General features: G+C 49.1%; 1 protein-coding gene across 1 annotated transcript in view; it reads right to left on the bottom strand.

Moving 5' to 3' along the window:
* TNFAIP8L3 (TNF alpha induced protein 8 like 3) overlaps nucleotides 1-17,363 on the bottom strand; it is a 37,183-nt gene extending 19,820 nt beyond the window's left edge. The window contains exon 1 of the mRNA XM_046655369.1: nucleotides 16,700-17,363. Coding sequence (XP_046511325.1) covers nucleotides 16,700-16,751 — 52 coding nt within the window. The 5' untranslated portion in view covers nucleotides 16,752-17,363. The remainder of the gene's footprint in view (nucleotides 1-16,699) is intronic.
* Between the last annotated feature and the right edge of the window lie 5,044 nt (nucleotides 17,364-22,407).

Raw genomic sequence — 22,407 nt, forward strand, 5'->3', positions numbered from 1 at the left:
GGTCTCCCAGTCCTGCAACTGTCATGCTCCAGCAGTGGAATGCCTCATGTTTTTCCCTCCTTCTGAAAAACCTGAGGCAATGACCTGGGAGCCTCCAGCTTTCCTTTTCTGGGACTCCCCTCCAGAATGCCTGCCCTCCCCTGAGTTCCTGGGGCCCCCAACTCCTCTGTGAGACCTCAGCCTGTGCTCACCACGGAGCAGGCGGTCAGCAGGCTCCCGCCAAGGCCTCTCCCTGTGCTGGCCTCAGCGCCCACAGACCAGGCCACAGACTGCCAGCCCCAGCAGGCCGCCCTGTGCTGACGCAGCTGCGTATGGGAGCCGTGTCCAAAACCCCAGGCCAGTTCTCCTGACAGCAAGGCCCTGCATCCCTGTCATCCCACCTCTCTGCCCCAAAGAGAAAGTGGCTCTGTGCATCTTCTCCTCAGATCCTAGCAGCCCCTGCTGCCCTCCCTCCAGTCCCTCCCCTGCATCCTCCCTCTATCCAGAACAGACTCCCCTCGGGGCCTATTCAAGACCTCTCACCTGGCTTCACTTGTTTGTTCACTGCAAGTTCCAGGAGAGGGGGGACCTGGATGGCTGTGTCAACCGTGGTATCCCTGGCATATAGTAGGAGCTCAATCATACATTTAAACCTCATGAACCCAATGGCAGCTGGTCAGCCCAGGAAGTGATGTCATGGGGGAAGAAGTTGGGTTGTGGAGAGGAGAACCTCGGGGCTCAGGAAGAGGCCTGAGGAGGGATGGCCACAGTAGGACACAGGAACTGTGGTCTTGTCCTTCCCTGGTTTCACCCCAAACTCAAGGACAACTGCTCTCACCAAGGTCACCCAGAGGCCGTCTAATTGTCCCTGAGGAGTGTCTGGAAACAAGGGAGGACATTTTTGTTGTCACAGCATGCGAGTGGACAGTTCTACAGGCATTAGTGGGTAGGGCCAGATATACTCACTATTCTGTAATTTCTGGACAGGGAATGCCAATGGCACCCCCGAGACACACCTCAGGCCCTGCTCACCTGACCTCTAGCCGCGTGGGACCCTCCCTCGGTCTCTGTTTTCCTGACGCCCTTGCTGCCCTCTCCCCGGTCCTTCTCAGCCACTCCAGGGCTCCTTTTCCTCTGACCCTGCCTGAAGCCTGGGTGTTCTCCTGAGTTTACCCAGGGCCTTCTTCTCTCTTGCCACACACTCCTCCCGAGTGTGAGTTGTCACCCCTTGCCCAGTGCTGATTGCTTCCTGATATGTCCCCCAGGCCAGGAGTCTCTCCTGAGGCCTGCTCCTATATATCTTACAGCTTGCCAGACCTTTCCACTTGGATTTCCACAGGCCCCTCACCTTCCACACATTCAAAACTTCTCTCATCTACTTTCTCCAATCCCCCTGCAGTCCCCACCTTGTATTATATGTGGCTCTGTTGCCCACTCAGTGTCCAGACAAGAATCGGGGGCCATTCTTACCTTCTTTCTCTCCTTCATCTTCCACATCTTATGAGGGAGCATCAAACCGTCGATTCAGCTTCCTTCAAATGCATCTGCCTTTCTCTGCCCCCTTGACACCACCTTAGTTCAGACCCTCATCATTTCTCACCCAAATGCTTAGCTATTTCTCCACTCTTCTCTCTGCCCCAGCTTCCATGCTATTTTCCACACTGGGCTGAGAGCTCGCTGTGACAACGCTACTCCTCTAGTAAGAACATCGACTGGCTTCCCATAACCTTGAAGACACAGTCATTAGCATGGCAGGCCAGGTCGCTGAGCTGACGACCTATCTTCTGCTTATCTCTCCAGCTCCATCCTCTAAAAACTCTGAGCTGCCAACTCCAGGCCACACACAAGCGTCACCTGTGCCAGGCTCTGTCACACCTGGGTTCTTTCTGTGCCTTTGCATATTCTGCTCCTCTGCGCTTGGGCATCTGCTTCTCCCTCACCCCACGCCCCCCAATTCTTATTCAACCTCCTGGGCTCCACTAAAGGACTTCTGACCTCTGAGCACTTTTCTCTGCAATCACCTTTCCCTCTAGTACATTCTTGTCACCGTGTAGAGCAATCATCCATTAGCTGGATGAGTGACTTGGTACCCCACCGATCTGCGAACCGCTTGAGGGCAGGAATTATGGTTTGTTCATCCTGGCAACTCCGGCCAGGGACTGAAACACAGAGGATGTTCATTGCGTGAATGAATGGCTATCTGTCTTGACATTTTATTGAAATGCATTCACAGTCATGTCAGGAACAATAACAATAATCAGAGCTAGCGACGCCTCGGGCCACTGAAGCCTGCCTCCTCCACCTAGGGACCACAGGAACCCCCCACTGAGACCCTTCCCCACCTGGGCATGGTCATCAGGACATCACTCCCTGGGCTGACCAGTCACTTTTCTTTTTCATTTTATTATTTTAAAAATCTGTTTTCAAAGTAATACAGGTACATTACTTTAAAAGTCAAGTCATTCTATAAAGCTCATAACAAAATACAGCATCCTCTGGCCCACTTGCGATGCTGGTTCTTTAGAGGGAAAATACTTTAAACTATTTTAGCTGTTTCAACCAATAGTTACCTCTCTATATTTAAATTATATGCTTATACTGTTCTTGATTTTATTTGCTTTTAACTTCCTATTATGGAAGGTGAGAATTTAGCTCTCTTCTCCATTTCTCCTTCCACCTTCCAGTTTGGTTCAGTTTTGATACTTGGTTAAATCAAACTTGAGCAGTTACATTACCAAGATGTAGATGTCATTCAGAGCTGAGTCATGGATGGTCTATCACGTCCAGGACTGCGGTTCCTTTCTTACTCATCCTGTTTCCCTGGGAAGTGAACACTGCCTGCGTCTTCTTCTGGTTAGTTTTCTATCTATCCAGCACTAATTCACTCCCAAATGTCCTAGCAGAATATAAAGTTCTTCTCAATAGGATCAAACACATCAACTAATCTACCACTCCCATTTTCTTTCTTGGAGACTCCTCAGGGAGCGCTCCGGGCCCTGGCTCAAGTCTGCGTGCATTTCCCTCTCAGCCTGCTCCAGGCCGTCATGCTGGTTCTCCCTTCATCCTTCATCCCTTCTCTTCTGTTCCCTGGATCTCACGGTGTCCTCTTTCTTTCTCCCCATTTCAGTGGAACACCTTGTCTAGCACAGGCATCAGCAATTATATTAAAGAGCCAGAGAATAAAGGGCCAAAAGGCAAAACAGATCAAGGTACTTCTATAACTACTTACAATGTAACTATTAAAAAAAAGTAAAAATGCTCTTAGCTCATGAACTGTACAAAAAACAGGTGGCAGGCCCAACTTGGCCCAGTTGGCTGTCTCCTGATCTAGCAGCTCCCTGAGGAAGGGTACATGGTAAGGTAATTGTTTTTTGAGATCTAACACGTCTTCCAATGACTTTCTTCTACCCGCACACTTGATTGATGGTTTGACTGGGCTCAGAACTCACATCGGAAATCATTCACCTTGAGAATTCAAAGGCATTGCACCAGCCACTGTTGCTTAGCTCTCAGCGTTGCTATTTAGAAAACTAATACATGGGTAAGGGCCTGGTTTTTCTCTCTGGAAGCTTTTAAGATTTTTGCTTCATGACCAGTCTCCAGTCACAGCCACAGGTCTCGCAGTTTCTACCGCCTTAGTCCCTCCAGCACCCAGGAGGGCTTGTGGGATGAGTAGGGGTCAAGGCAGACGAAGGAGAGAGGAACACCTGGGTGGGAGAGGCTGCAGGGAAGGGAAGCATCAGGATGAGGCAGAGATCCGGGGCCAAGGGCCAGGGCGGAAGGGAGAAGTCAGGACGAGGATTTGCTTCTGGAGTGGAGGTGAGAGGTCAGTAGGCCCCTGTTGGGGAGCTAGCTATTCTCAAAGTTTTGGACTCGTTAAGGTTGGGCGGGCTACCATCCAGGTGGAGAGGTCCAAGAAGAATAGGGCATCCATGACTGGCAGATCCGCTGCAGGCCAAGGGACTCTCAAGACAATGGGCCTGCCCTGTGGCCCCCTGCCCTTCTGGCTTCCCTGCCACGTGACCTGGCATCCTGATGAGCAGATCAGCTGCTCTTAGTCCTTGCTGGGCCTCCATCCTGCCTGGATGAAGGTTGGTGGCAGCCCCTAACTGCCAGCAACCTTCACCCCTCTTCAGACTTTGCTCAGATCTCAGGCACTCTCATCGGATTCTGGCAATTTGGCAGAGTTATTTTTATGTGGAGATTTTTTTTTTTAATGAAACCACCAACAAAAAACCAAGGATGATTGGAACCAGACTTGTTCACCCCAAGCGTGAGCCTTGGCCCATTACCGACCTCCTTCCTGGGGTGAAGAGAAAGCCGGGGTGGGGGTGTTTGGTGACAGCTCTCTGGAGATAATGCCCGGGTCCTTGCTACACTTGCTGGTCTTAGGACGCGCCATCCATCATTCTCGGCATCAACGCCTGCTTTCCCTAAGAATTCACTTCTAGCTCCATCATTCTGCCTCTCGAGTTCTCTGATCTCTTCTTTATAAAGTCACAGTGGTCATGTTCACTCCCTTGCAATTAATAAGGAGATGTGACTGTCATTATTAATAAGAGAAATGATAGTGCTTTCCACTAAAAAACTAAGAAAAGTAATTTATTTTTTAATGGAAGGGAGGAACTTTTCTGGAAGGGTGAAATATAGAGTCAATATAAAATTTTACATCTGAAAAGGAGTAAAAATAGTCATTGTCCTAATATAAACGAAGAAAGTAAAAATAGTCAAAATCCTGGCTTCTGGCAAACACCAATCATTAAAGGTGGTTGGGGCTAATCTAAATCTGGGTTAAAAATTCTGATAAGTGTGAATCTAAAGGGTGAGCACTTCTGTTGCCTACACACTTCCTGCCTGAGCTACCCCTATTTGATGGCCTGGAGTAGAGTGAGGTGGACACAGGGAGTAAAGAATACAGGAGCCATGATATGATCTCTTACTTTCAGCTCCAAGATGCTCAAGAAATCCTCAATTACATTTCTGTCTAATTCCTTCAGAAATGGGTACACCTTATATTTAATATCACTCAACTGCTCAATAATGAATCTTTTTAGAATGGCAGACCAGTGTTGGTGGTGGCAGACTAATAATTCCTAAAAGCTAATAAACCTATTATAAAAGAATTTTAAATGCCCTTATTTTTTTTCTAATTGTAAAAATAATAAAGACACAAAATCAACGTGTAAATGAAAAAGTAGAAAGTGAAAGTCACTCATATTCGGGATGGGGGCCGGGGACAGAGAAAGGGTCACGGACGGAGCGAGGGTCAGGGACGCCAGCTGCACACACTGCTGGTCAGCGAGCAACGGCAAGGCCACATTCAAGACAGCGAGGCGGCTGAGTCAGCAAGCTCTCCCAGCAGGTCCGTCTGGCCTGTGAGGCTCCGGTGCCCTTGGCAGGTCTGTCGGCCTCAAATCTACAAGCTCATTACCCACCCTGACTGTCTACACTTTCTCTTCATGGCATGAGGGCCCACAAGGGCCGGGCCAGGTGGGCTCAGAGGGGAGGGTGACGCAGTGGAGGCTCTGGAGAGGGGGGACAGTGAAAGCCAGGCAGTGGTGAGCAGGAAGAGGGCTGGGGAGAGAAGCCTGGATTATGGCCCCACCAGGGGGCTGGGGGAGTCGTGAGAGAGGACTGGTCTGAGGGGGCTGAGGAGCACGGGGAACTGAGGGAGGAACGAGTCAAGGAAGAGGGCCCAAACGGCAAGAAAGTCAGAAGGATGAGCAGAGGAACAGGCCACTGGATCTCACCTGGTTGTTGCTTTTAAAGTAACATTTCCTGCTGAAAGCTATACATACTCACTGAGGAAAAATCTGGAAGGAAAGTACACAGAAGGAAATTAAAATCACCTGTAAACTCACCTATAAACATATGCAGCGGTTAATTTTGTTCCAGCATTAAAAAGAATTTTCTTAAAAGCTTTTATGTGGGGGCTGGCCCCATGGCCGAGTGGTTAAGTTTGCATGCTCCACTGTAGGTGGCCCAGTGTTTTGTCAGTTCGGATTCTTGGCACGGACATGGCACCGTTCATCCAGCCACACTGAGGCGGCGTCCCACATGCCACAACTGGAAGGATGCACACCTAAGAATATACAACTATGTACTGGGGGTCTTTGGGGAGAAAAAGGAAAAAAAAAAATAAAATCTTTAAAAAAAAAAAGCTTTTATGTGTGTGAATGTGAGGGGATTTCTTCCCCTTCTATCTATAACAAAGGTTGTGGGGGCCGGCTCTGTGGCCGAGTGGTTAAGTTCGCGTGCTCCACTTCAGCGGCCCAGGGTTTCACTGGTTTGGATCCTGGGTGTGGACATGGCACTGCTCATCAGGCCATGCTGAGGTGGCATCCCACATGCCACAACTAGAAGGACCTACAACTAGAATATACAACCATGTACTGGGTGATTTGGGGAGAAAAACCAGGAAAAAAAAAAAGACTGGCAACAGTTGTTAGCTCAGCTGCCAATCCTAAAAACAAATAAATAAATAAAAAGGGTTGTATGTATATGTGTCTGGGGTGTGTGCATGTATGTGTGCATATAAATACATACACATATGTGTGCACATACATGTATATAATTGGGATCATAGATTATTAGGCTTTCTTTACACATTATAATGCAAACATTTCCCTACATCATTATATGTTCTTCAAATTCATTCTTCTTAACAGTTGAGTAAGATTCCACTGTGTGGAAATTTCATTATGTATTTAATCATTCAATAAATATTTGACTGCCTATTTAAATAGTTTGTTTAGGTGGGATTTTTAGGTTTATTTCTGTTCCCCTCCAGGCAGTTTTAAATAGTGAAAATCTGCCACTTACTTTGTGGTTTGGGGTTATCTAATCTCTCTGAGTCTGTTTCTTCATCTGTACACTGAGAAAATAACACCTGCAGTATCCATGTCCTGGTTTTGCTATGAGATCCTGCGTGTAGGATATTTCACTGTTACAACTTCATGGTGGTTTAACTTGGAATGATTTGGTGGCTGTTGAGTCCACCAGAGGAGTTGGGAAAAGGGGAGGAAAGGTAACAGCCTGGGTGTGGCGGTGGTGACTTGAGGTGTCTCCTGGACACTGAGGAGGAGAGGCCCGCAGGCCTCTGGAAGGCAGTTTTCTTCTTCGGGAGAGAGGACCGGGTAGCCCACAGCTTTGGCTTTCTTTAGCTTCCTGCTGGAAGAATAGATGGGCTTTTCCAAATGAAGGTGTGTTGTCAGAAAAGAACAAGGGCAAGGGCTCAGCCTTAGGAGACGCAGGGAGGAAAGAGGTATTAACAAAGGCTGCAGGAGGAGCAATGGAGGAAGGGTGCAGGGAAACCAGGACTATATACCATCAGAGAAGTCACAAGGAAAGAGAGTCAAGCAAATGCACATATATCTCGCATTATGTACTGCTCTGTATTAACCTAGCTCTGCACGCCTTGTTTGACTGAGACTGAATCACTGATTTATGAGGTTAAATCCTAAGGGTAGAGAGGCTAACACAGATGAATACATTTCCCTGTTTCCTCACAAAAATAAGAGAGTGATCTAAACAAAGATAAAACATAATTGGAGAACTAGAGGCCATTAAATTTATTCCCAAAGCTGGGAGCTATTAAACTCAAAGTAAACTACCCTCTGCGATGCTCATGGGCATCTGTAAGACCTACCTCTCAGGTATTAAAAAAAATGTAAAAACCTTCTGAGGGCTCATGGAGGGCTCTCCCGACTGAAAAGGAGGAGTGGGCCTGGTTCAGGCCTGTGGGGCTGACCTCTGGGCAGATGGGCCAGGGAGGGAGAAACCTCAGGAGAGGAAACGGAGGGGAGGGGAGGCAGCGGCAAGGACACAGTGGAAGGTGTCGGAAGGAAGGAAAGAGCAGGCGTCCTTTTGATACCCCAACACCCAGAATAACTGATCCTTTTTCTTAAATTACGTACGTTTTGCAGAGGATCTGGCTTCCAGTTCTGGTTCTGACACCGCCTGGCAGTGTAGCTAGACTGTCTCCATTTCAGAAGGGGGACGCTTGTTCTCTATATGCCCCCTGCCCCCTAATAAAGCTCTCTTGCATCTTTTCAGGGTTGCTTTTGGACTACCCTCCTTCCTTTGGAAAAGCATGTCTATTCTTAGGGCTCAATCTAATTTTCCTCTTTGTCCTGTTTTCACATATTCCACCATGAGCTTGCATTCCTTTGGTCAGGAAATATCGTTACTAAAAGGCACTAAGTAAGAGACAGCGCTGGAAACCCAAACCTGAGTCGTCTAGCTCCGAATCTCAAGTTCTCATCACTGGGCTACCGTCTCATTTTTGAGTTTTCTCTCACCCTCGAATCCAGCTAGTCACCATGTCCTGGGGATTCTATATCTGAAATGACGCTAAATGCTGGAGTGGAAAAAGACGGCTTAGCACCCAGCTTAAGCACACTGGGATGAAGAGATGTTCGTCTTCGGCACCTCTCTTGATTCAGCTTTTCAGCCCTTCTCTCTTCTCAGTGTTTGTCACCTTCACTAACCGCCAGCCCCCCATGACCCTGGAGATGCACGTGGCTGCAGAGTCCTTCTGGGACCTTCTTTTCCTGGCAGCAGCTTTGTGCCGCTCTCCCCATCGTCCCTCCCAAATCAGTCCTCGCCAGCCCCTGTTCTAGAACCCAGGCCATCCCATCCTTGCCCATGTGTTATTGGGCGAATGCAGGTAACGTCTGCGGCTTAAAACAAGGCCTTCTGGAGACGTCATGTTCTAACCTAACAAAAGGAGCCTAATGAAGGAACCTAGTGGTCAGGGATCTGGATCCCATGGGAGCTGGTGGGGGATGCAAAGGATAGGTGGTGGCATCCATTGACCTAACTACATAGCCTACCTGGTGCAAGAGCAGAGTTTTTGGAGATAGACTGGTTTCACATCCATATCCGTTGACAAGCTGCACATCCCTGAGCAAGTTACTTAACTTCTCTGTGCCTCAGTTTTTTGGTCTCTAAAATGGGGCTATTTAGAGTACCTAGCCCAGAGGCTGGAATAGGGTTAAACACCATAGAAACAGTCAACCCCATCCCAAATACACTGTATGTGCTTAATTAATATAAAATAAATAAGTAAAAATTAAGAACATCACTATCATTTTACATTCAGTACTAACCCTCTGGGGCTGGACTCTGGCTGGCAAAGACCATCCTCGCAGTTTCTCGTCTTGTCTGATATTTGCCACAACCTCTTAAACCTTACTTTCTCTTACCCTGGAACCCCAACCCCAATCATCTCTCCCTGACTTTCTCCATGTTGTCCCAAGGAAGCCAAGGAACTAGAAGCCAACGTGGCAGGACAGAGCTACTGCAGAGGCCCGCCTTGCAGATGGCCCCCACCACCTCCGTCCCATATTCTATGCCGAAATATCTGTTCACCTGCCCAGCGTAACCCACAGGCCCCAAATCAGGAAGGCAGGACGTGCGTGCTCGCCAGCGAAGCCCTTTACAGAATTACCTCCTGCACATGAAATTGTACTCCTCTACCAGAAAAATATCAACGAGGAGGCTCCATACGTTTCACCAAAATGCTTCCTTTCAGGGCATGGACACTTTCACAGAAAGCACATTTTCCTTTTGAGAAGAGAACCTAGAGGCTAGGGAATGCTCCTGTGGTTTTTCAACAGTTTAAACCAATATTTGGACACCACCAAAGTGTCTCATTTTTTTTTCCTGGAGAACTGCGTTACAAAATACTGGTTTCTATTAGGGTGTGTCTAGCACTTTCCGTGCCGCCAAGCCGTCCATTTTTATAGTCTGCACACTAGTAGATTTTCCATGAACAGGCTCAAATTTATTCCCAGGCAATGATGTTTAGGAAACCCAATATGAACATGAAGATTGCTCTAAAGCAGCCTCAGAGTTCGTGCCATGCAGTTGCCTAAAAAGAGCATTGCTGATGTATAAAAAAAAATGGTTTTTTTTGGCATACCTTAATATATGTGGGGGAAAAGGGTATTCACTCTCCTCATAAGTTTTCTTGCATTTGGTTGTTACAGGAAGCTTATTTTTTAAATTCTTCTTCTCTATCCTATATTTATATACTTGTAGAGAATACAGCCCAAACACCCACCTACATAGGCATTTTACATAAAGAACTTGAAGCCAAGTGACTGAAAAACAAAACAAAATTATGTATATAGTGTCTTTATAGAGATTTACATGTAAATCCAAATGGGAGCCGATGGTAACTGGAAGAAAATGAACCAGTTAGAGAAAAGTGCTAATGGAAAGTGTGACTAGAATTTGGTTTTGCTGACAAATAAAAAAGCAGGTGCCATGTTTTCAAAGAAAATCACATAGGAAAGAGAGCTTTATATTTACATACTCATATACATTCTCTCTCCATCTCCAGAAACTTACATGTTGGCTACAACCACCACCGTAACACCCAGTTTTACATTCTGTGTATGACAGCCCGCTTCTCCCATTAGCCCTGTAAGGGGGCTCCCACCGGGCAAGGCCAGACCCATCACAGGCTCCTGGCCTTGCCCACCTTCTCTCTTCCCCTTGGCTCTTTCTTCTCCCTCATCTAAATCCTTCACTTCTTCAAGGCTATGCTCCATCTCCTCCGTGAAGCCTTGCCACCAGAACTCCAAACCACGATGTCCCATGTTCCAAATCCTACTCTATTTATTGCTGACACCGCCCAGTCTTGCAGATTCAGTTCTGGGTGGGTGTTTTTCCTCCCTAACATGGCTGCAAGCCTCTTGAGGGCAGGGCCACATCGAACTCCATTTCTGTGTGTTACCATAGCACCCCGCACAACTCTGAACACAAAACAAATAGTCAGCCAATATCTACTAGATTGTATGGATTGAATAGCTGGGTGAAGAACTATGAGGTCTAGAATGGCTAATTTCATCGGGCAATTTACACTGTCCTGATGAGGTCTAGACAAAGTTTACAGCTCGACAACTATCCTCTGAACACTGCCCGGAGACAGGGCTGCCATCTCTAATGAAACATGCCTGAAGAATTTTGGAGGCCACCTGTGGTGGATGCTGCGATGTACTGCCCAGGTTCCCCTTCAGGAATGAAGGACCAAGCACTCCACTAGCTGCAGGGAATGCTGCCTGCACACAGCCCTCAGCTGAAGGGAAGAGCTTCACCCAAGGTCATACCCCATCCCTTGGGATGGCTTGCATCTAATGATTGATCATTATATATCAGGGTGTATCAGGGGATATAAAGGCCAGGACCCTCACCCCAACTCAGACAGTTCTGAAGGGCTATTCCAGCTCCAGAGCTCGAGGCTATTGTTGGGTCTGCATTGCAGCTCAGCTTCTCACTCTGCCCAGTCCAGCATCCCTCTCCTCCCTTTCTCTTCCCCAGGTACTGACCCCAAGAGCAGTCCTAAATAAACTCGCTGCATGCTAACCTCCATCTCAGAGTCTGTTTCCTGGGAAAGCAGCCTACAGCATCATCCCTACGTCCATTTATCCATGCATCCAGCCAGCCAGCTAGCAACCTACTACTGTGTTTCGGGCACAATGAGTGGTGCTGGTGGGAGGCAATACAGGTTAGCCCTTAGGGAGCTAACAGTCCAGTACAAGAGATGAGACATGTACAGTAATAATGATAAAGAACACAATGATAACAGGCTGGTGTCAAGAGAGAACACATAAACAGAAATGTGACTGGTAGGTAATCCGAGAGCAAGGGGGTGAGGAGTCTTCACGCCTTGGCTTAGGCTGTGGCCTTTGGTATATGCGCCTATCTTCCCATCTGATCTCAAGCCCTGGAGGACAGGATGGATGGTGTCCTTATCTCTCTTCACCTTCCCCATACTTCCCAACACAGACTCCCAGACAGTACAAGAAATCTTAAAACACTGAAGCAAAACAAAACACTGAAGGAAAGCCTTGGCAGTTCCACATTATAGGACAGGTTTCTGGCTGCCTCTCTGGCCTTTTAGCGCAGAGTTCTCAGGAGGCTCCTCAAGATGCTTATTCATGTATTATGTCCATAAAATCTCTGGAACATGAAAGCACAAGACAAGGTCCTGACCCTCAAAGTGGCAACAGCCCAGTGCGGATGAGGCAGAGGCCCCTGCAGATGTCCACCAACAGGAACAAGACATGGGACTATGACTAATAGCCAAGTGGTACATCATCCCCAGGCGGTCCCTGCCCTCGGTTGTCCGGTCCATCAATTGTCAATCTGTCAGTTGACAAGGTCACTAAATAGCCTCCACAAGGAATCTAACAATGAGAATCAAGAAACTCCAGAACCTCATAATCCCGCGAAACCAATGCCCTGGCGTGATTTACTTTCTAAAAGTGCCTTTAAGCAAAACATCACTGCTAAGTGCCTGATGGAAAGAGGGGCTGGGAAGCATTAGTCGGTGGGGGAGCCAGTATTCCCCCTGCCCTCAGCCCAACTCAAAACGCCAGTCTCCTTCCACTCTCCCTCTCCTTCCACTGCTTTTGTACAATCTGTTACCAACTTCTGTTGTTTGTTTCTCTGAAATGGCATTTGCATCCTTCCTCTTCTGCCCGCCTTAGTGCTACCACCTGCTTCGATATTGTGGCCACACCCTGGTATCGGAGGCTCCAAGCCTAGGCAATGCCTGCACTTCATGTCTGCCAGATGTGGCTTCTGAAAACCCAGCTCTCCATCGTCACATCTGTGCTCAACAATCAGCCTAAGGGGGCTCCTAAGGCAGCATCAGGACCAAGTTAAGATCCTCTTATAATTGGCCCTCCCTATACTCATCTGGTTTTACTTCCCAGTACTTCCTAGTAATGCCCTCCATGCCAGTCACCTCTCTGTTTATTTGAGCCTTTGCTTACATGGTTGTCTGTCTTCTAGAATGCCTTTCCTCCTCTTGGCCACCTATTTAATCCTACCCACTCCTGGCCACTCTGTTGACACAGACCAAGCTTAGGACCTAGGGGATGGGAAGGACAAGAAGGTAAAGTTAGGGGCCTGCTGTTTTCCCACTTCTTCTATTGTCTTGAAGTTCCCCTCCCACATCCTGACTCCATCACATGGAAATGCTTTTCTGCTGTTCCTACTCAGCCGCAAGGACACGCCACCATCTTGACTGCCCTGGACCATCAAGCTGTGGGTGAAGGAGCTTATCTGCCTTCAGCTGGTAGACTATCTCGGTCTTACAAGCCAGAAAAGGAAAAAAGTTGACACCGCTAATGTTTACTCGCTTGTTGCTTCTTGGGAAAGACTCTCAGTCACTGCTGAGTTAACACACCAAACTCTGGGATTTCTGAGGGATGGTGGGTTTGCCAAAGGAGAGACTGCCAAGTTGGGTCTCTGGAAAGAATCCAGTGTTCCACAAACCCTGCCTCTTTCCTAATCATAGAAAGAACCATAAAACGACAGAAAGGCAGAGGAGAGCTGCAGGCAGCAGAACGACACAGAAGCATCATCCTGTGCTTCCTGAAAAACAGACAACGCAGACAGAGACAAACCTCGTGCCCTCCTTCGCCCTCCTATGCAGGGAACTGAGTGCACAGCGGGCACTCAGGGACCTTTGGGAAAGTCTCTTGAAAGGAGCACAGTAAAGGAGCAGGTGGTCCTCGGAGATTTCCTCACTCCTTTGTCAATTTGTGACCAGGAGCGTGACTGAAATGGGCAAAAATGGAAAGGAGAATGGGGAGTCCCTCCTGTACCTCCTGTTACCCTGAAGGGAAAAGGTTTGCTGCGGGGGGTGGGGTGGTGGGGTTACTCTCTCTTCATCTACTAGAAGTGCCATGAAAGTGACCAGTCTCCAGGTTAGCAGGTAGACTGGGTCAGGCGTTCTCTGCTTTTCACAACTTTCCCTGGAGCGGGAGCAAAAGGCGGTGAAAACAGTGGGTTTGAATGTCCCCATGTGCATACCGTGAGCTGGAAGATGATGAGGATGAGAAGAGGTAAGGTAAAAATAACCTCCCCCAAACAAACACACATGCAAACGCACACACACATACCAGAGAGAGAATGAGAGAGTGGAAAGGAGAAAGTTCAAAGCAAATCTCCTCAGGCAATTAAATTAATGTGATTATAATGACAACAATATGAATTGTTTTACACGTGCCTAGCAATTTATATCTTACAAAGCACTGGGGTACATTATTTAGCAGGATACTTACAACCAATAATCCAATCAGGTGATAATCAAAATAGCAGCTACCTTTTACGAACGATTACCAGGGACACTTTTCATGTGTCACTTTATTTAATCCTCACACCCCCCTTGTGGTATGACTGTCATCCCCATTTTACAGATGGGGAAACCGAGGATCAGAGAGGTTAAGTAACAGGCCCATCAGGTGCAGAGTGGAACCCAGGTCTTTCTGATCCGAGTCCAGGCTCTCGACCTTAATAAGGTCCTCCTGATGGCAGGGCTTTTTCACAAGTTCAGGAAGGGAAGGGCATCGAGGGGACGCAGCCCTTCCATCTCAACCCCCTATGAAGTAGGTACACACAGACACACACATGGATACTCCAAGAGACCCCGCTCACTCTGCTGTCCTTCTCAGTTACAAACCCATCCAGCTTGCACAGATACAGGTCCACAGATGCATGCCACCTTCTTTATAGGGACAAAGGTCAACCTCTATGGATAACATACCTGTTATCTAGCAGGTATCTGAAGCTGAAACAAAGGTTTCCATTGGACAGGAAGCAGCCACAGCAAGGTGATAAATTAGCATCTAGTTTTGAAGCTTGGTCATGAAGAATACTTTCAGACTGAAAATGAGTGAGACTGAATGTCATTTAGCAGAATGGCTTGTGACATTCAAATAAATGTTCAACTTGTGAGATTCAAGAACACGAAGAAGAAGAAATGACTGTAGGAAACTGTAAGGTGCAAACGAATGGTGACAGATCAGATAGCGGGCTGCCTTGTTCTTCATCAGGCCTATGTGCTCTCAGGGGTAATGTTTGCTGTTAGTTCTGCAGAGGCCTTTCGACACAAACGGACATGAGCCCTATGGCCGATACTCCATGCTGGGCAGGCTCGGGGAGAAGCCACAAGGCCCTTAAGAACCCCTTCCCTCCCCTTCCACCCAAGTACCATATCTTCTTGGAGAGTTTCTCCCCTCCTCGTCCTGGCTTTTTTTAAACCTCAGTGTCCTCCTCCCCCTCTCCATCAACCCGCATGAATCTGAGGGTGGGGGCAGGGAGAGTATGTTAGTTCCTGGGATTCTGAGAGAGTAAAGGGTCAGTGTCAATGTCCCTCCTCCGTTTGAGCTCTGGAGATATACTTAGATACACACAAACACCAATGGAACTTTTAAATGATGCGAGGAGATCCACAAGCCAACTGTGAAACAAAATCTTGGTGCTTCATAGTCACAGAAACATACAGGTAGGCAAGGCGCTCATGTTTATTAATTATATCCACAAACACCTACACAAAGCAGGTGGCTCTTGCACACACATAGGAATCCTCATACACACGCATCTTGGCGATGCCACCTTTCCTTCCCACCCATCCCAAGGTGTTGACCACAGCCTCCCTGTGAGGGGCTGAGGCGTATGATGCAGTGGAAAGGGAGTCACTCTGCCCTCGGCTACTCCCTGGCTGTGAGACGTGGGCAAGCCAGTTAGCCTCTCTGAACCTCTGTAAAATGGAGACAGCCACCTGGTGGGAGCTGTAAGGATGAAGGGGAATAATATATGTAGGCCCTTGGCACAGAGCCTGGCGCTGTCCTGCCTGGTTCCTGAGCCTGCCTTTCCTACACCCACGCCACGGCTGATGGTGCCTCCTGTCCGTTGGTCTCCACACTCAAGACTCTGGTCTGACATTGCAAAGAATGGAGACTAGTCCGGGACCTCCAGTCTGTACCAGGAGGGTCCCAGCTCTCAGGTCACAGGTCTGCCGGCCAGGACTAGCTTCCAGGGCCGCACGGGGCCGGCAGGAGGGCGAGCGGGTCTCCGGTGCGTGGACCCGTGGGCGGCAGGCGGAGCGGGCCGGTGGAGGTGGGCAGAGCCCGGAGGTAAGTCGACCCAAGGCTGTGGGTGGCTTCCTCCTGTTGCTCAGTATCAGGGAGAGGCGGGGGAGGACGTTCATTTTTCCTAAGTAAGCCTCCACCCATCGCTTCGATAACTATCGATTGCGAGAAGCCGGCGGCGCCTCTTCCAGGCGAAGCCCGGCTCCCGCGCGCCCCCGCGCCTGCGTTCGGGACCCCTCCGCGGGGACCTCCTCCGTCTGCCCGGGCGGCGAAGGGCGAACGCTTCTGCACAGGCTCGTCTAGCTGGCTTGGGACCCGCAGCCACGACCTGAGCTTTGACCCCTGCTCGTCCACCCGCGGGGTCTTTCCTTCCCAGAGTCCCCTGTCACGCCCTCGGACGGGGTCACCTGTTCCGCAGCATCCCGGGCGCCTCGGGTTCGAGGACTAGGCTGGCGCTCGGAAAGTTATTTCAAAGGGCAGACGTGTTGCAACCCTCGCTGCAGCAGACTACAGGACGCGCATCTCCCGAACCCTTCCCCGCCCCCACCCGGCCCGGGCCACCCGACCCGCAGCAGGAGCCCGGCGGCGCTGGGAGCCCTCCGCAGATGCACCTCTTCTCCCTCCCGCGCGCCCAAGTGCCACGGGGGAGAAAGCCCCAGAGCAAACTCCCGGCGCGGAGCAGTCCCCAGTCCCGGCCTGGAAGGGATCGCACTGCTGGGGATCGGCCTCCCGCCCGGCAGCGCCGAGAAATACTCGCGGTTTCCTGCCCCGGCCTCCCCTCCTCGGGCCCCAGCCCTCCCCGCCGGGTGGCCGCGGCCCCTCGGTACCTGAGGCGGTCACGGGCTCGCCCTCGCTCTGCTCGCCGGAATCCGAATCCATGCTGCGGGCTGCTGGCCGCGCGTCCACGGCCGCCCGCCCGTCTGCGGGGCGCTCGGGCCGGCGTCCGGGCTGGAGCTGCCGCGGCGCTCTCGGTGCGGACGGCCGGGGAGGCAGCACGGGCGGCTAGGGCTGGGCAGTGCGCGGCGGCGGCCAGGGGGCGGCTCCGCAGAGGCGAGCGCCGCCCGCGCCCCGCTCCCTGCTCCCCGCGCCCGCCGGCCGGTGCCTGCGCTCGAGGCGAGCGCGGGGCGGAGGGTGGGGCGCGCCGGGAGACGGCTGGGAGGAGGGGGAGGCGCGAGCTGGGAGGAGCGGGAGCGTCCCGCGCCCCGCGGACTCCAGACTGGGGTTAAATCCCGGGAGGCGGCGCCGCTCCGCCGCCCCGCGCCCCGCGCCCGCCCCCCGCAGCCTTGAACTTGCTGAGCGCGGCGAGGTCGTGCGGGGCGGCGAGGCCTCTTCCCTTGCGTGCGGCCAAGTTTGGAGGAGGCGAAAAAGCGCCCGCACCTAAGTAGGAAAAGGAGACGCTCCCAGTGGGAGGCCTGGGGCTGCCGGGGTTCGAGTCCCACTCCAGCGCTCGGAGACCTTGGGCGAGTGACTCAACCTCTCGGTGTCTGTTTCCTCACTTGGAAAGTGGAGAAAATGACAGTCCCCTTTTGTGCGCAGTGTTGGGTGGGAAGTCAATCAGATAATGCCTGTGAGGGGCCAAGGGCAGGGCCTGGCACCTGGCGAGGAGGTAAACACCAGGCTGCAGACAGCGCGCGCTCTGGCGGTTCTTCCCCGGCGTGGGCGCGGCGGGTTGGGGCAGGGCGGCGGGGCCGGTTCCGAGGGCTCGGAGCCCTCGCTGGCATCGAGGGCAGGACCCGCCCTGCCAGGACGGAGCCCGGCCACCGCACCCGCCCCTCGAGAAGCAAGAAGTGACTTTAAAACCTTTTCTTTGTTTTTAATACAGAGTGCTAAACTTCCTCCATACCCCCTCCCCCGCCGCCTTCCACTTTCTAAAAAAAAAAGGTATTTGTAAATTTATTAATTAAGAGACTAAATTAGGGGGAAAATACAGGAGCAGTAAGGCCTCAGGAGATCCTTTGTTGTTGATTCTTGATTATCCACATAGTCTTATTGTCTGTCTCCCTGAATTGTCAGCTCCAACACTTATATAACCTCAGGCTGTCTTCGCTGCGTGCGAAGTGTGCGCAGAGAATGCAAACTAACTTTACTGACCTTAGCGAAATGAAGTCTGGAAGAGAAAGTTTCCTAAAAAGTGCCTTTTATTGTTTCCTGTGTGCACTTGTTGAATCTGTACAGTGACTCAGTGAAGACTTTAGGTTGGACTATTTGGAAATGCTTTTTCGGAGGTCAAAAATGGTTGAAAGTTGGCAATTTCATATAATTCAACCTATATATATTGTTATCCTTGTTTTATCGAGGTGGCAGTGGAGTCTCAGAGAGAGCAGGTAACTTTCCTGTGGTCTCAGGTCCAGGAAGTGGGGGAGCTGAGCCTTGAAATCAGGGCCGTCTGATGTCCAGACCTGCTCCCAGCCTGAACGGGGTGGTGGCACAAGTGAGTTTGGCCTCTCGGCTCCCTGAGGGCTGCCTCCTTTAGTGAAGGCAGGGGCTTCACAGAGTGCCCGTCCAGCTCCACTTTGTGTTCTCAGAAAACGTTGTCTGGACCACCAAACTCACGGACTTTAGTTGAAAAAAGTTGGATGGGTTTCCATGGAACCATCAAAAGAGCCCCGTCCTAGATGTGTGATCTTGGGCAAAAGGCTTACCCTCCCTCAGTTTCCTCATGTGTTGGCAGCTCCTTCATAGGGTGGCTGGAAGGGAGTAGGTGAAATATCGAGTGTGGAAGTGATTACCCAATGCCTGGCACACAGTTGCTGTTTGATAAATGGAAAGAACATGAGTTCTTAGATCTAGTGGATCCCATCTAGAAAAACAAAATATTTTTAAAATTACATTTTTAAATGAAAAGAAAAAAGTAACAGCAACGTTTGGATAAAAGTTGGTGCTCAAAGAACAAATAGCTGGGATCCTTTTATAAGGTTGCCATCATAGCTTTGGAGTCTTAAGGAAAAACAAGGGTGATAGCGTCAGAGAACAGAGCGTATTGGATTGAAAAGGCATCCAGCTTGCTCTACAGGCCAAGCTGAGATTCAACAACAGGAAATGTGAAACTCTCTCTGCTCCGTTAGACCTCCTTTCCTGGCACTTGGTGAAAGCTTTTTTATTTCTGTTTGTTTATGTCAGCGGACAGGTGGTATGGGTTAAAGAGTGAGGGAAACAGAAATGCCACTGAGGCGTCTATGCCTCACAGCCATAAAAGATCTACTGGAACTTGATCGACAGCGATCCCAGTACCGGGAGCGCACACTGAAGACACATATAGGCCCATCAGTCATTGTCTTCAGTGAGTATCGAGCACATTTCTGCCCAGAGATAAAATGATGGGGGGTGGGGGGAGAGGTGTGCTGGTCAAAGTGCTCCTGAAAAGCCTATGAGGTGAGTCTTCAGACAAGCGACACTATTCATTTATCTGTGCCTGTATTCAGTCATAGCATATTTCTGCAAAAGGAGGCAGACAGAGAAAGAAAAATTGAATGTGAAATTAAACAATGGAGAAGAGAGATCCAAACTAAATAAGGTTTCCATTCCAATTTCCTATGATGTGCAGTCTGTTGTCATGGGATAGCAAGACAAGGGGAAATGACTGCTGGCACGCGTGTGTGTTTAATGAGGAACATTAGTGGAACGTACCTTATCTGTCCTCCCAGTGTGGAAAAATCTGTATAAGAGAAGGAAGTCCTTAAAATAGTCCCCCACGACCTCTCTGAAAACAGTGAAATCTGAGGTGGGGAATCTCCTTTGCAAACCCATCCTAGTATATTTCTTAAGAGAAAGAAGGAAAGAAAAAGCTCTTAGAAAAGAGGAAAGGATTTCCTTAGTTCCTCTGTATATTTTTAGAAGTATGGCATCACATCGCAGACTTGAATCTAGAGGCTGAGGCTTATAAACCACTTTCCTCAGTGTTTCCACTACATCTTTTCAGCCTGGCTGCTCTTCAGATGCACAAATTTCTAACTCTTCTTGGTTGTTTCTTAGCTTCGGCTAACGACATCGTTGGCTTTTTAAGGAACTTGCCTGTCTGCTGGGACAAGCATATCTATTTGTAAGGTGTCAAGAAACAGATAATAAAATAGATCCATTTCTGCTAAGGCAATAATACGCCTTTAATCCGAGCCAGTGCTATGACTCATCTGCCTGTCTCCTCCTGTGGGATGGGAAGGGAGCGTCTGCAAACCTTCGGCAGGCAGCTGGGAGGGGGGAGGTTCATCTCTCAAAGCCAGGGCTGCCGCTCGGCTTCAAAACTCCACCGGTCTCTGGAACTGCCCTTTCTCTGGGCTGAAGTGGCCCTTGGTACTTTCGGTGAAAGGTTGGCCAGGACAGCCCCATTTTTAATAACTTGTCTCAAGGTGGATGCTGGCACCAAGGGAGCTTCTGCCCAGAGGGGCTCTGGGCAAGCTGGACAGCGCGGTCTGAGCTGGCTTCATAACCATCTGGCAGAACAAGCCGGCAGACAGGCTTGAAAGAGGGGCTTTTCCTATTTCTTTCTGGCTAGCAAAAATAAGTTTTATGGTGCCCCCTCCTCCTTATTTCAAAAGCAACGCACTTCACTGCAGAAAAATTGGAAAGTACATATAAACAAAAAGGAAGAAAATTTAAAAATCCATTCATAATTCCATTAGTTGAAATAACTGTTAACATACCTTTTGAAAATTTTCCCTCTTTGTGTGTATAGCATTCCACTTTCGTAACTTGCTTTTTCCTTTTAACAATATGTTGTGAACGTCATTCCATCTGCTCTCTGACAATATGGTTTTTAATCATACCTGCACATACCTATTGTATGGGTGTACTAGAATGTATTTAAACAATCCTTTATCGTTGGGCATATAGGTTGTTTCCAATTTTCTGCTATAGTAGACAGCATCAGTGAACATCCTCATGTCTAAATCTTTGCGCACATCATTAATCAATGTCTGTGAACCTTCAGCAGCTTCATTTGTTCTTGGGAGAGAGAAATAAGATGGAAATTGTAGCTAACAAAACAATTGCTGTATGTATCCCAAGACTTTAAGGTGATCAAGAATTTTCATGGGCATGATCCCTTCTTGGCAGAGGGTGGGTTATTTTAGTTCATTCTTGCATTTACCAAGCATCAGTTGAGTCCAGAGGGGGTTTCTATAGGTGGAGGAGAGGAGTGGAAAATTGTCTTCCCATTTGCTTTGTGGGCAGCGTGTCCTCTGCACAGCCCCGTCCAAGTCCAGACACTTTGTGGGAGGCAGTGGGGGGATGAGGCTGGCAACTTAGGCATCAGGCTGTTCTCCCAGTGTCTTAGCTTCTGCCCTCATGAGCTGCCTACAGGACAGCTTCCTGAGCAGCTAATGCAGTTATAGTGACTCTATTCAGGGAGAGAAGGAAATTGAGAAAGAGGGAGGAGGAAGAGAAAGAGGGAGAGAGAAGAAATTGGCTTTATGGACCAAATCTCTGTTTTGCTCCAGCCCAGTTTCTATGGGGTTGTTTGTAAGCCTTTGAAACAGCAGGACCAGGATGGTTCAGCCTATGATCACATATGGGGTCTGGTCCCTCTTGTGGCATTCACTGTGGGGGCTGCAGGATGTGACTGTGCTGTGTTGGAGCTGTTCTTATGAGGATCCATACGTCTCTTATGTGGGTACCCTAAGTGACTGTTTTAGCCTTGCCCAGTGGCTTGCCATCTTCCTGAATCCTTCTACAGGTCTGTGGCATGGGAAGGGGAAATATTATTCCCACTGGGGAGAAGCCAGAGTCAAGACCCAGGCTTAAGCAGTGACTAGCATCCTTATAGTGTTCAAGAAGACAGGAGAGTTCCCAAAGACTGGATAGCGGCGGTATTGCCCCAGTTTTCAAAAGGAAGAGAGGAGTGGATTCCAGGAATAACAGATTGGTATCATTTTTGTTGCTGTTTAGCAAAAATCTGGAGCAAACAGATTTATAAACATTTAAAGAAGAAAACGATGATCACCAGCAGCCAACATGGGTTCATGATCATGTCCCATTAAAATGACCATCTTAACTTTCTTTAAACAGGGCCATTAGGTGTATAAATCAAGATAATTTCATTCAACTTCAATGTAGCAAGTATTAGTTGAGCACCCTCTGTGCTTCAGGTGCAAAGTGGAGGGAACTGACCGCCGCAGATACCGTAGGTTGTGATTTAAGTAAAGGCTCTGATGAAGTTCTTGCATGATTTCCTTGCTGTGAGGTGGATCTGGAGCTGGTTGAACAACCCTACCCAGTGAGCCATGATTCACGATTCTCCCTTAACTTGGGTGGAGGTCTCTGGTGGAGTGACACAGAGCTCTATCCTTGGCTCTGATGTATTCTACTTATTTTTTTTAATCAATAATTTAGAGGATGAATTTGGTTGTGTTTATCAAATATGTAGATGACTCTGCTATGGCAGGTCAGGGAAGACTTGGAGTCACATGGAAAAGATATGTGGGTCTTGGTTGTCCATAAAGCCAACATCAGTCAGCAGTGGAATAAACAGTGGAATAACAGCTGCATTGCTACAGGAAGGGCAGGAATAGTCCTTCTGTGTTAACACCTCCTGGTGTTATGG

The sequence above is a fragment of the Equus quagga genome, chromosome 2 (assembly GCF_021613505.1).
Source record: "Equus quagga isolate Etosha38 chromosome 2, UCLA_HA_Equagga_1.0, whole genome shotgun sequence".
NCBI lineage: Eukaryota > Metazoa > Chordata > Mammalia > Perissodactyla > Equidae > Equus > Equus quagga.